General features: G+C 35.2%; 2 protein-coding genes across 2 annotated transcripts; both read right to left on the reverse strand.

Moving 5' to 3' along the window:
* Nucleotides 1-357: 357 nt before the first annotated feature.
* On the reverse strand, nt 358-4,940 carry opm (opossum). Its single transcript, XM_017180731.3, has 2 exons — nt 4,923-4,940; nt 358-1,492 (listed from the first exon to the last, which is right to left on the reverse strand). Exon 2 carries the CDS (start codon nt 1,365-1,367, stop codon nt 666-668), a length of 702 nt encoding a protein of 233 aa, XP_017036220.1. The 5' UTR covers nt 1,368-1,492; nt 4,923-4,940; the 3' UTR covers nt 358-665.
* Nucleotides 4,941-15,817: 10,877 nt separating this feature from the next.
* Nucleotides 15,818-17,822, reverse strand: LOC108084450 (serine/threonine-protein phosphatase PP2A 65 kDa regulatory subunit-like). Its single transcript, XM_017180659.3, has one exon. The coding sequence runs from the start codon at nt 17,716-17,718 to the stop codon at nt 15,946-15,948; it is 1,773 nt and encodes a 590-aa protein (XP_017036148.1). The 5' UTR covers nt 17,719-17,822; the 3' UTR covers nt 15,818-15,945.
* Nucleotides 17,823-18,093: the final 271 nt, after the last annotated feature.

The following is an 18,093-nucleotide window of genomic DNA, read 5'->3' on the forward strand; positions in this document are numbered from 1 at the left end:
ATAAAAGTACAAAAGCTTGTTAATTACTGAAGTGCATCGCTTTTGTAAAACATTTTCCAAGTTTAACATGAATAATTACTTAAAGCAAGGGTCTCCTATCTAAAAAAAGCAACAAATATTGTCTCAAGTGCTTATTTGTATTTTGTTTAAGCAAAGATAAAAGGCAACACAAGAGGAAATTAGGTAAAACCATAAACTATGGATGAAACTAATTAATTATGAGGTCTAAAGTTAGGATACCAGTCCGGGTACATCAATTTTGCAAACAAAACTCAAAATCCCAAGAAATATAAAATCTAAAAACGTTCAAAACCCCTAAAACATCCATAAATTAAATAGGAAATAGTTAAAACACGCTTATTTCAGTGACACCTCAACGTTAAATTTAATATCAAACTCAACTCTTGGCTTAATAATACAATTGCTTTCGTTTAACAATGCCTGCACACTCACCCACACATTCACACAGCACTCACACACACCCGCATAGGTAATATATAGAAATACACATAATATGCTCCATATACTTCAGTATATATAGAAACTAATGAGCTACAAATGATGATGGCAAGCTGGATGAAATTACAGTCTAACTAGCTGGTTTCCTGGCAACATAAATGCACATCTTTGGTAGAGGCTGCTACTCCTCCTGCTCCCGGAATCCATCAAATGCCCAGCTTCCGCCAGATATGATGCATCCGTCCAGTGGTCGCAAAGATGCTGCGCAGCATAAAGACCTGGATGAGTCCGACGCCGATCATGGCACTGATTTGCAACATGGACCATTGATTGACCTTCTGGAAGTTCGATTCCGCCAAATTACGGTCTCGCGCCTCGTGCGAACGCAGCACATCCTGCAGTTGACGCGCCTTGTTCAGCTGCAAGCGGATGCGACCAATAAAGTCCATGATGTCCTGCACCTTCATGTCATAGTACTCGTCCCGCGACAGACCCGCCAGATCGTCCACCTCGTGCCACTGGGTGTCCCCTTGCAGCTCGTCGCCCTCGCGCTCTACGATCAGCTCGAAGAAGACGGTCTTCCGGTTGAACATACTGAAGCTGTTGTCGAAACAGAAACGATAGTCGCCCTCCTTGGTCACCTCGTGACGATGGATGTTCTCCGGCTTCTTGAAATCCTTCACCACCACCAGACCGATGGGATCCAGCAGGGTGAAGCTAATGTCCAGGTCACCGTGTCCGCCATCGATCACCTGGTATTCAAAGTCAATGGTTTCGCCATCGTGCATGGTGTGGTATAGGCACTCCTGCTGACCGGCGTCCACATAGACGGTCATCTCCTTGTCGTACAACTGGGCCGCCATTGCAACAGTGCCCAGTACGAGCAGCAAAAGGACCTTCCGTCGCATGTCTCACACACACACACACACACCTTTGGGGGGGTTGGGGGCTAAGGAACGTTTTGGCTTGTGAGTAATGCCGGCTAATTATAGCGCCTCTTTATCGCAGATCGCAGCGTTTGTTGTTCTTAGTTCTATGCAGAGAGAGATGTGAAAACTGTATAAGAAGTTATCGTTTGGGGTATCGACAATTGGCCAGCTCTAACCAGCACCAAATTTGCTTTGTTATCGCTATCGTTTGGGGTATCGATAATTAGCCAAATTTTGCTTTCTTGTTGATCTGGCAGCTCTCTTGTTTCTGCTTAAGAGAAGAGTTGTTAAAATGACTTTTTCCGAAAATCATTTTTTGTTTACCCATTTGGTTTGCTTGAAATCTTTTCTGTATCACACTCATTACATTAAATAAATATAGTAAAGTATATCTTCGAGGGAAATTTATATATTTTTGGTTTCAGTTAAAAATAAATAATAAGAAATATTTAAAATATTTAAACCAAAACAACGATATCGATTGTCGCGTATATCGGTGTTTATTGCTGAATTCCTTAATCGGTTAAAGGGGTTGCCAGACTGGGAAGTATTAATCAAGTTCCGCTAGATGTCGCCACATGATTTTCGAATTCTTCTGAATTTTATAATTTGAAATAGCTAAGAATATAGTATTCAATTTTATTGTTATATTATTATTATTATAAATTTCTAGATGACAAGTGTAAACCAAAATCAAGACTGCCAGATCCCTCCTAAAATTCCTACTGGATGGCGGTTATTTTTGTAATTTGAATATTTAATGAAGGAATACCTGGTACAATTATTTTGGAATATACATATATCATTCAACTGGCCTTGTCCCGATATCAACTATGACCCACTGGGCGTGACATTCGAGCTAATGGCCTCGCCTTGATTATATTTTTCCTATTTTCTTTTTTTGACTTACGTTTTTGTACGCTTTGCTTTCGGTTTGGCTTGCTTTTTGCCCTTATTTGGTAGGTTATATACATATGTATATGCCTGTGGCATTATCTGTTCGAAACAAGTGCCATAAAAAAGGCATTCGGGTAATTCATGAAGTACATACGTGAGTCTGTAACGATCACATAGTGACTATTGGAGCATGTGTAAATAAAATAAACCCATTCAAGTGTAATGGTTTCCGATCCAAAATCGGTAACATTATCACATGCAACGGATATTTTTCAGTATTCTCAGGGCTAAGCACACACAAAATCCCCACCTTATAAAGCCATTTGACCACCTTATCAATCTCAAAAGTATATTTATCATCATTACCGTTATTAAGTTCATTTCCTTTTTATTTTCAACTGAACAAAAAAAATATATATTACGTAATCACGTTGACAATCTTATCGAGAAACCCCGAGAACGAAATGGAACGGAATCGCTATTATTATCATTACCGTTAGCCAGATTAGATTAACAACCGGCGTGTTCAGTTTTCTATGCCCGATGGTTCCATTTTTCTCCAACAACTATTCACCTTATATAGCCACTATCATTTGATCGCAGAAAGGTTATTTTGAGTGATTTTATTGGTGGGGTGCCATAACATCTGTGGGGATGACTTTTTGCCAAAGAAACTATCTTGTTCTTGTACTTGTATTGCTTGTATATCACAGGAAAAGCGTGGAATCTATCTAATTTAATTGTGTTCAACTATTGTCATAAATATAAATTTGAGTTTTAAAACTTTAGTTAAAAGTGCAATTATGCACATATTTAATATTCTATTTGTAACCCCAATGGATTTTAAAGATTTAAAAATCACTATTTTGCGTCAGTTGGGCCTACGTCATTTAACTATGTGAATTATAGCAGCTTTTGACGCAGGTGGAGAATGGATAAGATAAATGGAACTGTATGCACGCCTACATGGCACTAAAGTAGTATCGTAACACTTGGTAATATCAGGGAAGAGAAAATACGATTTTCCTTTATTAACAAAATATTCCATTTAACATCTGTGCAGATAATAGGCAAAATTGTATAAAAAGCAATCGCCAACCCATTTTCACCTGTCGATCATTAGGGGCCATACATAATTATCAACGCTGATTGACTGCCGAATAGAGCCTCAGGGTCTTGAAAGATCCATTTGCCGATAAGGAAGAACGATAGTTCGACACGAGAATTACATGAAATTGAAAATGAAAATAGGAAGAACGCGCCAAGGAAGCACCATATTTTGAAATAGAAACAAGGCCTTGAAAACCGGCCCCGATAAGTGAGCTAACCTTACGAATGAAAATTACAGGTATTCGACATTATCAAAGGTAAAGGCCTTGTTTTTGTAATATTCAAAATACTGGTTGATAAGATGCATAGAAATATGCATTCTACATTTTTAATATTATAGTAGACAGCATACTGTAGATGTGCCCTAGCATTGTGCTAGAAGCTTCTTTAAGCGCTTTAACCTTCAAGATGGGTGGCAATGGAGGTTCGGGTCGGGGTCAAGCGGGGTTACCGTTATAGATACTTATGTATGTGTATACATACATACATACATACATACATATTTATTTTTGGAGAGCAAGAAAACGAGAGAAGGTGAAAGAGGACGAAGGAGTGAGAGCGGCCGGCGAAAGGAACACATGTGAATATTTGCACGTGCTGCGGGTGAGAGAGGCGCCTGCGTTTTACCGTTATGCCATCGTCCTGCTCTCTCTCCCTCTCTCTCCCTCTCGCCTTTCTCTGCTTTCGTTGTAAGTTTAAGTGCGGCGAATTCCCGTTAAATGGAAATGTGAAAACCACCACCGCTAATCTAATACACCACACCTATCCGGCCCTGTACCACACCTCACTTTTCCACAAAACAGATGCACTAAACGAGAGAAGAAAGAGCGAGCGTGTGAAAGAGAAAGAAGAGTACGTATAGAGAGAGACATAAAATGCCGGGCGAAGAGCAATTGGCAAACGAAAACAGCTGCAGTTGATGTTATTGATAAGGATATTAAGCCGTTATACGCGTGTAACTGTCTGAATTAACCTTTTGAACTCTGACATTGCGGTCTTATTGATCTAGAATAGAGTATCGAATTTGCAGCTTAAAGCAATTATTTTTTAAGAATTATGCTGTATTCAGAAGTAATTATATACATATTTGTATATTCCTAGTAATAATATAATACTTAATCTTAAATCGCTTAGTTTCATTGTATGTATATATTGATCGCCTCACAAGTTCAAATAATTTGTGGTCTTGTTTTGAGAGAAAAAAAGTGAAAACCCATTTGTGGCTCAATGTTTTGTGTCTAAAAAAGGGCATGAAAATTCGTCGGGCCAAAAAAAGCATAGAACTGCGGGAAAACTTAAAGCGCAGAAGCAAATGTATGTACATATGTACATATATATGTATATATGTATGTGTATGCTTGTAATGCACATTATGTACGCATCGAAATACACAGCTGATGCAGCAGTTGGAAATCTACATAAATGGTTATGTACATACATACATACATACATATGTACATCATCTCGAATATACATACATAGCACCTTCAATGATCACGGAGGAGCAGGCATAAAATATCAACTTACCATTAAAAGAATGCATTTCTTTGCCACATAAAACACCTATTGCAAAACCAAAGGTATAACCCAGTAGTTGATTATTTTAGTGAATTGTTTCCTTACCCGCCGAAACATAAATCACATGGCGCACTATCATATTTGCCACACACCTTTAACCTTCCCATTTCCACTTCCCGTTTTTCCAATGAGCCATAAAATGCTTGCAATCGATCACTTTGCATTATAAATCAATGCGTGTAAATGAGGGGGGCTTGGGTTGGGGGTGGGGGACAGAGAGAGGCTTACACACAGCAGCATAAGCCACGGAGAGAGGCCCCAAAAAAAGAGAGAGAGATTGAGCTTTTTTGGTGCTGTGTCTGATGCGTATAACCATATTTGGCATTGCATTTGCCAACTGCAGTATATGTATGCTGCTGCTGCTCTCTCACTATCTTTTTTTCTTCTTCTTCGTCTGCTTCTTGGCCGCTGCACCGTGGTAGAAACTGGTGAGAGAGCGAGAGTGGGCGCATGCGCTTAAGCTGCGCTTGCCAACGGCGCTCGCTCTCTCCCAAAAGCCGCCTTTTTCTCTCTGGCCACTGCAGACCGGAAAAAAGTGGGGAGGGAGAGAGCAAGAGGGGCGCCCAGAATGAAATAATAAAAATAAATTTGAACTTGAACTTCCCGCTCCCATCTCGGCGAAATTACGTGTGTGTGTGTGTGTGTGTGTTAAGTCGACGCCCCCGCCCAAAAAAGAACAACAAAAAAATAAGGAGAAGCAAAACCGGCGACACACAATCAACTACAGTGCAACATCCCGAAATTACACTCCCTTTAACTAAATCCTAAGGTGTGAGCTGGCTTTGCTTTAATAGTTAACTATATGAATATGTTTTATTAAAAATGAAAATTGTAAATAAATAATTAAATGTAATTGCTTCCATTTGGTCACACAAATACTCTCTCCTTTTTGTACTGCTTCCTCTGCTCCTTCAACGTGTCATCCTTATTTGGCTTAAGACAGTCCATTTTGGAGACTATATGTATAAGAATGTATATTTTTATATCGTTATATCAAGTCTCCCCAGCTAAGGTCCTCCATCAGTTGGCGATGCGATTTGAATAATAACGACTTTTGATCACCCGCGAGTATGAAATAATTCATCGTTTCGTTTTCAACTTCATTTGGTTACTTTTCCCCCTTTTTTTTTTGTATTTCTTTCACTTGTTGTCCCTCCACTTCTGTGTTCTTCGCCTGTGATCGGCATTCGTAATCGGCCTCCGTTTCCGTTCGAATGACTGATCAAGTGTATCTGTGTGTGTGTGTGTGTGTGTGTGAAGTGGAGAATGAAATGGAGAATTGGTGTTTCCATGGAGATGAGTTTTCTCCAAACATGACTTTACCATTCCCCCATATCCATATCCGCAACGGAAATATATACATATATGTACTTAAAGATACATAAATACATACATATGTATTATAGACCCTTATAAAAAATCTGAGCCCGAAAGTAATGCCCTCCCATATATGATTTCTTCTTCATAACTACAAACATCCACAGAAACGTTGTTTTTTGCATTCCTCGAATACGTCGTCGCCTATGCATTCTACACCTGTATGTTCCCCACAAGGTTGCTCTAGATCACAATACACCTAAAATACGCAGTATACATCGCCGTCGTAGTCTCAAGGGAACATATTTTTACAGTTAGAAATCGAAATCGAGCGATATTGCCGACGCCGGGCTCTCTGATTATTATTATTGTTATTTTGTTGGTTTTGTGCGTGCCACAGTCGCTGATAAGTTCTCAGGTGAAACCAGAAAAAAAAATCCGATATGTGTAATCACAAAAGTGGTTACCTTGATATACAGAAGCACCTGACAATCTTTCATAAGCGGTGGCAGATAGATGTGTGTGTGTGTAGCTGTCGTCCCCTTTTAGCGCCTTGGGATGACTCATTGGAATTGGAGTGCAACCCCTTTTGATTTACCACCAAACCCATATTTACTTGGTGCATTTTGAAACATGTATTTTATCTGTAAAGAAATATATTTTAAGAATATGTCATTTGCCTACTGTAAACTGTAAGTTACATTTGTATCTTTAGCATATAATAAAAGTATCTTAAAGATATAAATAAATCTAAGCCTAGTAATTTCTTTTTGAACATGAATAAATTTGATTAAATTTAATTCTGTTACTTTTACGGCTTAGGTTTTATTTATTCAATTTTATTTTTCTTATTATTATTATTATTTTTTTTTGTGAACGTTGGTTCCATTTCCTTGCTTTTGCTTTGCAGCCACGCCCTTTTTGAAAAACTGTCATATAAATTAACACCCCCTCTCCCGCTGGGCAACGTGGGAAACTGTACAGGGTCTTAACCCTCCGAGTACAACATCTACTTTAACTTCAACCCTAGATGGTGCCTAGATAAGAACAAAATAATTAAGATAATGTCTTAACCATGAATAATCCAAAAGTATTACATTGGGCAAAACACAACTCAAAAATAAAAAAATTAAAAATTAAGGTTCCCTAACTAAACAAATACAATTTAAAAATAAACTTTATATAAACTTAAAATAAATTAAAAAAATATATATACCAAGGAAATATAAAAAAATTAAATTGGTTTGTGTTATTTGTATTGTTTTATCATCCCAAGATTACTTTATAAATACCAAATTTTTTATTTATATGTGTACAGATACACATCTTTAAAGCTGACACTTTGGAGGGTTAATGACGCCTTTTGAGGTTGGGGTCAAAGATCTACCCGTCTTATATTTATCTCCTTCTCGCCTTTGAATGCAATTTTAAAGAGTTTTTTTTCGAGAACAGAAAAGGGTAGGGCGATATACATATATGAGCATGCATATACCCGACTTTATCAGGGGGGATATGACGGAGAAGACTCTTGAGTTTTGTGTTATTTAATGCACGCCCATATCTCTCTCGGATGCATATGTGAAGCACATTAACTCCGTTGTGTTTCTTCTTATCGGCCTTATTTTTGGGCATACTTTTCGGTCCGGAAGCGAGGAGGGAGGGAGGGTGCATTGTATGAACGATTAGTCAGTCAGTGGAGGATATAGCCACCACCCAAACCGGAGGATAGTATGGGTAATGCCTGAATTGGTGCACATGGAATGCACCACCGCAGGCAATTAACAACAACAGCTGATTTTCACCCCACTGAAAAGCAACCAGGTTCGGTTTCCCAAAGACAAAAACAAAAAAACGTTGGGACAGGACTGAGAAATCTCGCTGCACTGCGCAACACTCACCACCCACCCCCATCCCGCCGAGAAAATGGTCAGGGACGACGACGAGGATGACGGGTGGCTTGGGGTTCAAGGTTGAGCCGCTGCTGCGACAGCGACCCTCATTTTGGCAATGGCAATCCCATAAGTAGATGCAGTGAGAGAAAAAAAATGATGGTTGAATACATTCAAATCGTATTTTATTTTTTATGCTTTAAATTAATATATATATATATATATATATATATATATATATATATATTAATTTAAAGCATAAAAAATAAAATACGATTTGAATGTATATATATATATATATATATATATTAATTTAAAGCATAAAAAAAAAATATATATATATATATATAAATAAATATATAAATATAGACATTAATAAATCAAATATAATATATAAAAATAATTTTTAAAAAATAATAAATAAATTATTTATTAAAAAAAAAATTACTCGCTTGGCGCTATAATTCCCAACTAGTTCTAGCTTCTTTCGAGTGGTAACCCTGCTGAATGTTGTGGTCGAGTGGAAAAGGCAGTGTGTAGGTGTGGTTTTGTGGTAGTGGTTACTCTTTCTTTAAAGAGCTGCTACTTTTTAGTATACCCTCTCTGTTTTGTAGATTAGTGCTACGGGTTTATTTGCTATTTGAGAGATGGTGAAAATGAGCAGATATCACTGAAGAGTACACAAAATATATATATTCTATCTTAAGGATCTCGTTAATCTTAACATTAAACAATGTTTCAATCAGAAACTTTTATTGGGTACCAAATGATAGACTTTAGCTGCCGAAGTTAGCTTCATTTCTTGTTTCTTAATATTTTTCTTTTATTTAGATATTTCCATGGAGTATTTTTTATATAATTTTTGTACAGTGTACTTGGCCATCCCAAATCGAAATCCCAACCCCATGCCCTCTGCACTGTCTGCCGAAACTGCCCTGCGCATTCCCATTTGGGGTGGTAATTGTAACGGTACACGGGGAATGGACTGAGCCACCCCTATAAAATATCATATACCCTATACCCTACACCCTATACATATATCCTCCATATCCTTCAAAAATCCGGGTGAATCATTCCCGGTTCCTGCTTTTATTTTTAATTTTTCCTTTTGCTATTGCCAAATTTTTGCCAAAAAGGGACGCACAGAGCCCCGCACGTGTCACTTTCACAAAATTGTTGGAAAAAAAATACCCAAAAAAGGAGAAATAAAATGGGGAGTGCAATAACGGTGATGACTCATGGACTTTGATTTTGTTTTATTTTTCATATATTTATATATATATATATATATTTTTTTTTTTACAAATAAATGCATTCGAAACCAAATTGCATTCCACTTTTCTTTTCTTTTTTATTTATTTTTTAAAATGCTGAAATGGAAATGCAATTTGTTGCGGTCTGTTTACAGTCTCCGAAAAGCGTGATAAGCGCTGTTTAAGTAGGGAGAAAAACAAAGGGGGAAAATCCATTAGATACATTGTATCTTTCCACACTTAGTTTCAGCGAATTAATTTCGTTAAAGAAAAACATAAAAAACCAACCAAAACCCATTAAAATGCAATATACAAGAGTGTAAGACTAGACAGTGACTGCGCCGCCCGCTTCTCTGAATTTCCGAAATTATTCATTCATTAATTGACTCTCTGTGATCTCATAGATGATTCATCCAATTGCTGATATTAATAATCAAATTAGGGAAGGAAAATTCCACAAATGATATTGTTTTTGCGACAAAATAATGTTTTGGCCTTAGAAAATATTAATATTTTGAAATAAATAGTAAAGGTTACACTATTTATATTTAAATTGGGAGAATTGCTTATCGGCTTATTGAAATATCCGTTGTAATTTCTTCTCGTAATCTTTTTAATCAAAACTTCAGTCCATATTTTCCCTCTCATTTATCATTTCTCATTTGTTATTTCTGTCTCTTTCTTAGTTTTGGGTGCATCAAACGGTATCTCTTAAAATTAATATTACTTTCGCAAAAATTTGCCTAATAATTGAAGACTAAAAATAAAAACGAGGGCCTTGTTGTTGCATTTCTTTTGGCAATCAAGCGTTCACTAAAAATTCTAATTAGCTAGTGAAAGTCATGTTCCGTCCTCTTCCGTCTCACTCTAGCCACCGTTAGCTTGATCATCTTTTGTGTGGCGCCCAACATTGTCCATTTTGCCGTTTTTTTTTTTTAACAACGGAAGGGGAAAATATAAAGTATCAAAAGTTTTGCCATTTAAAATGCAAGGCAGATCTCCGGAGATAAATGTTTTTGAGGTCTGAATAAAGATTTGAATGGACAACGGTTCCCCAAGTGGATTAAAATAAGAGTTACCTAATAGATGGCACCAGAAATGCGAGATTGGTGTACTTGTATTGGTGACATGGAATTGGAGACTTGTAAAAAGTGTTGTTTTATGACATAAAATACGGTTATAGTAACGAGAAAGGCTTAGAAATAATGAAATCCTTGTTTAACGATCGATCTTGATTGCTCAGAAAGTGCTAATTTCTCGATTCGACAAATGTATCTCAAAAATTGAGAGGATTATATGTATATATTCTCTCTAGCCTTGAAAAATCCAGCAAATAATCGAAGTTATAATTTCGAAATAAAGTTTAATAATATATATTTACTAAACGGATTTCCATATTTCAATTTCTTTTTATTTTTTTATTGTCTAAACAAAAAAAAAAAAAAAAAAAAAAAACATACGCACTGTAAAGGTGATCAATGTTACCAAATTTAGACACAGACACATGTACTTTTGGACATGTGTTTTTAAATAAGTTTGTTGTTGTTGTTTTTATTTTGTTTTTGGTTGATTTCCTGAGATAGTAAAACGGCGGATGCAACGCCATATAGAATCGGGGATCGGGGATTACGTATGGCTACACGCCTACGGTAAAACAATTCAGCTCAGTGTCTATTTCATTCCATTGAATATGGGCAACATTTTGAGTTTCCGCTTTTTAGTTTGAATTTTTATTTTTTTTTTAATCAAAAATAGTTCGTTACATTTTGTCCATAAACAATCAACACACAGACACACACACATACTAGTAAAAGCTATTGATCAAAACAATTTGTTGCCTTCTGTTGATTTTGTTTTTTTTATTTTTTTTTTCTGTTGTGCTTTTTTTTGACATTTGTTGGATGTACATTTTTGGGATAAAAACCGATAAAAGCATTCTCTTCATTCAAAATGCCAACGACCAAAAACGGGCAACGCAGCGACGTCAGCTACTAAAAACATAGGCGGGGATTCCAAAAATATCTGAGCGGGGGGTTAAAATATTGCTAGTTTTTTTTTTATTATTTTATATGCTTAAAATTTGAATTTTAATTGATAAACATTTTATTTAATTTAAAAAAATATATCTGAGAGGGGATTAAAATATTATATAGTTTTTTATATTTTATAAATGTACATTTTTAATTTTAAATTTTAGACATTTTAGTTTAATTCAAAAAGTATCTGAGAGGGGGTTAAAATATTTTTATTTATTTATTTTAAAATTGAATTGACAAGATTAACTGTATTGGTTTTAATAAGGATATTAACCTACTCAAAAAAGATTAATTTTATAATAACTGAATGTGAAACAGTTTTCAATTTATTAAAAAAATCCCTTTCTGCTATTTCTTTGTTTTAATTATTTATTTCTAAAATTAATTCTTCCGAAAAGTTTATGTTATTTGTTTTCTAAAATCCCCTTTAAACCCCATTAGGTCCGCCCCTGTCTTGGATACTTGGAGACAGCTCAATGTCAATGGCTTCAGATTGGGTGTGTGCGTGTGTGTGTTTGGAGGGCTTCAAAATTGTGCGAACCCAAAAGCACAACAACAACAAAAAACACTCAAAAATGTGTGTATAAAACAAATAAATTATACGAAATTAAATTTAAAAAAAAAATAATAATAATAATAAATAAATAAAATAAGAAAATGCCAAAAACGTTGACATTGTATACTGTGCACGCTGCTTCGCTGCTTTTTTTTAACGTCTTTTGCGAATTTATTTCGATGTCATTTGTACGCACGAAAGACGCTCAACGGTCGACTCTCGTGTCTCGCGTTTTATGGTACACATTGCGAAAGTGAAAAGCCCCCTCCCAAAAACATAAAAAAAAAAATATATATATATAAATCGAGTAATGAATGCCATCAAAAAATATCAGGCGCCGTCGCATAGAGACAAAGCTTGGAGATATTTCCAGAGATCTATTCGAAACTCTTCCGTTAACTTTCATTAAGCACAGCAAGCACCGGCAGCTGGAGACAAAAACAAAAAGAATTATTTTTTTTACGGTCCGTTTTCAGGCTTTGTATATGTGTATCTATGTCTATGAACCGTTTCTCCTACTTCTACTTATCATCTGGAGTATATTGTACAGTACAAATGTGGATGGTTAATTAGAAACGAAACTGATAAACATATCTAGAAATAAAAAAGTATCTAAAAAACAAACAAAAGTATCAAAAACAAAACAAACAAGTAATTATAAATATATAATTTATAAAAATAAAAATTTTGATAAAAAGCATTTCGATTTTACTTGCTGTAATTTGCTGTATTTGTTTTCTTTTAATTAAACATTTTAAATCTATATAAAAGAGTTTATAAAGTTTTTATTAATACAATTAAATTGTATAAAAATATTACATAAATTTCTCGTTAATATATATTTACCCTCGAGTGTTCTTTACCTTTTTTTGCAGCATATTTCTTCCGTTGCTGGGAAACAAGTTTTGCTATTGTTATTGTTGCTTTCTTTTTTATCCATGCTCCAGCTCCAGCTTCTGCTTTTGCTTCTTGTTGTCTTCTTCTTCATTCCATTCTCATTCCGATTTCAAACGTAACTGTCAACAATAAATGAAGCTTAGTTGAGAAAACCGATTTTCTAATACCCTTTCAGTTCAAAAAATGTACCCTAAATTTAAAAGAATATTAAATATTTCATATATTAAGTCTATATTATTATTTAACTTGGATTACTCCGTTTTTCAAATAATCATTTTAATTATCTTGTAGATCAATATTTTTCCTATGGTATCTATAAGATACATATTTATATTTATCAGATACTAATTAATATCAGCATAGTAAATGTGTTTAAGCTACAAGTTTAAATTTAAAAAGTAACATATAAACACTCTTCAAGACATGCCTAGCTCTTGTCTGGTAATACTAAATATCTAATCTTAATTTAAAATAATAATAAATAGACCATATACTAGAGGCTTACAAGCTTCTGCTGGAAACTAAAATACCTTGAACACCTTATGGTATGTAACAATAAGCAGCGCCAAAGAATCTGCCCCGTAGAATTGTGCTTGTTCTTCGCCTGATTCCTCTGGCTGTTCACAGGTGTTAGTGCTTGTGCTACGTGTGGTGTTTGGAAGACCTCTGACTTTCGAAGTGATCGCCAAACGGTTTCCAATGATCATGGCCATTGTTATTATTATCATCATCATTACGATGCTTGTGCTTGTGGGTTTTTATGCTAAACGGTTCTCCCAGCTCAATTATTTATAATTTTTTCGTCCGAAGCGGGATTTGGTTTATATTATTGTTTGTATTTGTATTTGTATGTTTTTGTTTTTCCCCCACTTCGTAGTTCGTGGCTTTACCGTTCAACTCGTTTAACTTAAGCTATTGTTGTTTTTTTTAGTGGGTCGTGTATATTGAAGTTTTTTTTATAGATATTTTTTCTTCTCTCATCATCTTCTCCCATCTCTTGGATTCGGGCTTCATATGCAAAGTAACCCCCCTCAGAAAATAAGTGTACCGGCTGGGACAGATGATTCATTCAAAAAACTCGGAATCACTCGAATTACATTGGCGTTTCCCTAACACGTTTATGTGTGACTCACAGTCACAAATGCAAATGACAAGGTTTTAATATTTGCTGACTTGCTGAGAATTTTAAATCAACAAATGAAATAATTCGATTTATTATGAATATGTCTGAGTAATATTTTTAATATTTAAACTACTGTTGTTATTATAAAAATCTGAAAAAGTTTTTTTTATAAATTTTATAGGAGCACGCTGATCTTTAAATAATTTAATAATATCTAAAAGAAATAAATATATAAATTTTAAATAATTAAGTAGCATTTATCTCATCATTTGAGTGAATCATTTTTCGCACTTAAAATGCTTTAAAAATGAATATAATTTAATTTTATTAAGTTTTATTTATTGTATTTAATTTTATAACAATCTATTTAATTAAATTTTATTTGTTTTATTTAATTTTATTAAATTTAATTTTGATCAATTTTATTTAATTTTATGTATTTTATTTACTTTTATTTATTTTATTTAATTTTATTTAATTTTAGTTAATTTTAGTTAATTTTATTTAATTTTATTTAATTTTATTTTATTTTATTTAATTGTATTTAATTTTATTTAATTTTATTTAATTGTATTTCTTTTTTATTTAATTTTATTTAATTGTATTTAATTTGATTTAATTTTATTTAATTTTATTTAATTTGATTTAATTTGATTTAATTTGATTTAATTTTATTTAATTTTATTTAATTTTATTTAATTTTATTTAATTTTATTTAATTTTATTTTATTTTATTTAATTTTATTTAATTTTATTTAATTTTAGTTAATTTTAGTTAATTGTATTTTATTTTATTTAATTGTATTTAATTTTATTTAATTTTATTTAATTTTATTTAGTTTTATTTAATTTTATTTAATTTTATTTAATTTGATTTAATTTTATTTAATTTTATTTAATTTTGTTTAATTTTATTTAATTTTATTTAATTTTATTTAATTGTATTTATTTTTTATTTAATTTTATTTAATTGTATTTAATTTTATTTACTTTATTTAATTCAAATTTTTAAGGTCTCATTTGAGATTTTACTACTGGACTACTTGACTTGGCAAATATGTTATATGCACATATCTCGCTCTTATCAACCAGTTAGTTAATCAATACACATTTTACTCACACAAGTATTTCATTATAATTTATTGGCTGTTGGGAAATAGTAATGGTAATGGGCCTACGTGTCCGTCAGTATAATGCTATTTATGGTTCCCTGATAACCGAGTCAGGGCGCCAATGGTATTGTTTTCCAATCAACCAGAACCAAGAACCCGCATTCAGGGAAGGATAAGGGCTTAAAGATAATGGTGCAAGCAACAAGTTACAGGGTATATATATATAAATATATTGATAATGCAAATTCCACTAACTAAATCATGAGGGAGTTGACGAAGGCAAAAGGAAATTTACGCCAAAATAAATTATATCTACACATTATATGTATGTACATATATTTGATCGAAAAAGGAATTGCCCTTTTCTTTTGACTTATTGACTAGTAATCTACTAAGGCACACTCTATAGATAACACATATCTAGAGTACATATTCTAACAATGATTCTTGGAATTGTTATTATGCCAAGCTATGATGACTAACTTTAAACGATTTTACTGCAATTTTTGTTTTCATTTTTCTAGGTAAAAGTTAGCAACATCAACATCCGAGTCGATTCAGACATGCCCGTCTGGTCTTTTGTCCGTGGAAGATACACATCTTCGTCTATAAAAGCTATCTAAATTTCTTGATAATATTTATATAAAACAGTCACAAAGAATTCTATTAGCATTTTTTCTGGGGTTTCACTACAATTTTTCATTATTAACTTAAGTGTGCATAAAATGTTAAATACAATTTAAAAACAATACAAACAATTTTAAAGATTCAAACAGATTGGGATTGAGATTAAGCTGCTGGTAAAGCGGCAATGGCATCTGCAGCAAAATTCTGGACATCCACATCTTCGTCAGCCCTAAGTTTGTCCAAAGCTGGCTTAACCTTGGCATCCATAACACTGGCCTCCAAAAAGGGAAAGATCTTCTTTAGGGTTTTTGCCACATTAAAACGGACATTGGCAATGGGATCCTCGGAGAGTAGGAGTACAGTGGGCAGCATTATATTAGTGGTAGTGTCCATGCCGCAGAACATGGCCAATTCGTTAACGCAAAAGAGGCAGGTCATTCGGTACAAATAGATGTCATTGCAAGACATGGTCATGATCAGGGGAATAATGGACTTCGTTGCCCAAGAAGCTCCGAATTTTAGGATTAGCTTCCTCATGTTGATTACTCCAGCCTCGCGAACAGCATAGACACGATCAGTGAGCCAACCCATGCAAAGACAGCGTAGCTTTTGGTCAAAGAACTCTTGACCCATTACAGCGGCCAGGTTGGGCATGTAGTCAATAACGGCCAGACGCACCTGCCAAGAGGAATCCTCGGCCAGCTCAATGATGACGGGCAACAGAGACACCGATAGCTGCTGTATACCAATGACATCGTCCAGCCAATTCAAATTTGATATAACATCCAGGCGCACTTCCGGACACGTGTCCTTGACCAGAATGTGTAGCAAGGGCATCAGCTTCTCCATGGTCAGAGTGGAGCCCATCAATTGGCTAAGGGCCAGAACAACAAGGGCCATAGTTGCCTTGACTTCGGCACTCGTGTCCGAGACCAAATTCTGAATAAATGGCATAAAACAATTGACTAGGATCGGTACCTGGTTGGCCTTGTCCAGATTGCCACAGAAATGTTTTATCTTGACGGCCGCCCCAATGCGTACACCAGCATCGGTATCCTTGAGCAAGGTCTGGAATATGGACAACAGCTCGACCAGCGACATTATGGGGCTTACTGCCTTCTGCAAGTCCACTAAATTTTGGGCCAACATTAAGCGTACACGCCAGCACGTATCCCTGGAATAATCTCGAAGTGTTGGCCAAACCAGCAATGTCACCTCTTCCGGGAGCAGCACTTGAGCCAGACTGATGCATGTTTTAACCATAATTGAACGAACAGTGTCTGTGTCATCTTGTGCCAGCATCAAAAAGTCGGGAATCACATCCAACCTGACGAACTCCGTCTCGATGACCTTGGCGAACTCCCCAAGCTCGGAGGCTGCCTTACCACGAACCACGGGCGATTCGTCCAGGCACAGCTTGCGGAAATCGGTGCGAAGCTTTGCCTTTACGGGTGGAGTGACCCGAGGATAGCAGATCGAAAAGAAACAGCAGGCCGAGGTGCGTGAGGTAAAAAAGACGTCCGAGGCGAGACGTTGCAGCATCGGCACCACATATATTTCCATATCCTGGGCACTGTGTTTAGCCACCACGATACGCAGTGATTGAGCGGCCTGGTAACGCACCGCGTCATCCTTGACGGTAGCCAAAAACTCGAGTGGCGGTAACAGAAGATTGGCAAACTCAGGTCCGCCCACGAGACTGGTAAAGTTGCCCAATTGTTCGGCCACCGACAGGATCACCATATCCGCATCGAGTAGGATCTGCTTGATGAAGGGTAACATCTCAGAGCGTGTGCGTTCCGCCCCCAGGATCAAGGCAATGGAGGAGAGTTTTCTGATCGAGATGAGGCGCAGGTGCACATCATCCTTTTTCATCCCCTCGGTAAGCACTTCCATGGGATTTGTGGAGTCATCAGGCTTATTGCTCGCTGACATCTTTTCTATTGCTTAGCACTAAAAATCGGTTTTTTCTGTTCAGCGTATAATCCGGTCGGGTTACTAGTATTCAACTTAAATATTCTGTGATGAGTTTTCCAATGAAAACTAAGTCATACCATCAAAATATTGATAATTGATTTATTTCCCAAGGAAATGCATACCTTAGGTTTAATGTACATTATATATTTTTGTTTGAGGAAACTATTTAAACGTTTTAAACACTCATACAAATATTTTTCTATATTTAAAAGAATCCTTAAAATTTAAGATCCTTTAGTTCCTATCTTAATTCAAGATAAAATTGCACTTGTTCTGCATGTCACTTTGACGAATTCGCTCTAAAAATCTCACGGCAAAAAAATTTCACTCCTG

This window comes from Drosophila kikkawai, chromosome X (genome assembly GCF_030179895.1).
Source record: "Drosophila kikkawai strain 14028-0561.14 chromosome X, DkikHiC1v2, whole genome shotgun sequence".
Classification (NCBI taxonomy): Eukaryota; Metazoa; Arthropoda; class Insecta; order Diptera; family Drosophilidae; genus Drosophila; species Drosophila kikkawai.

What these genes read in the sequence shown, in the direction of transcription:
- opm (XM_017180731.3), bottom strand. Translation starts at nt 1,367, where the DNA reads ATGCGACGGAAGGTCCTTTTGCTGCTCGTACTGGGCACTGTTGCAATG.
- LOC108084450 (XM_017180659.3), bottom strand. Translation starts at nt 17,718, where the DNA reads ATGTCAGCGAGCAATAAGCCTGATGACTCCACAAATCCCATGGAAGTG.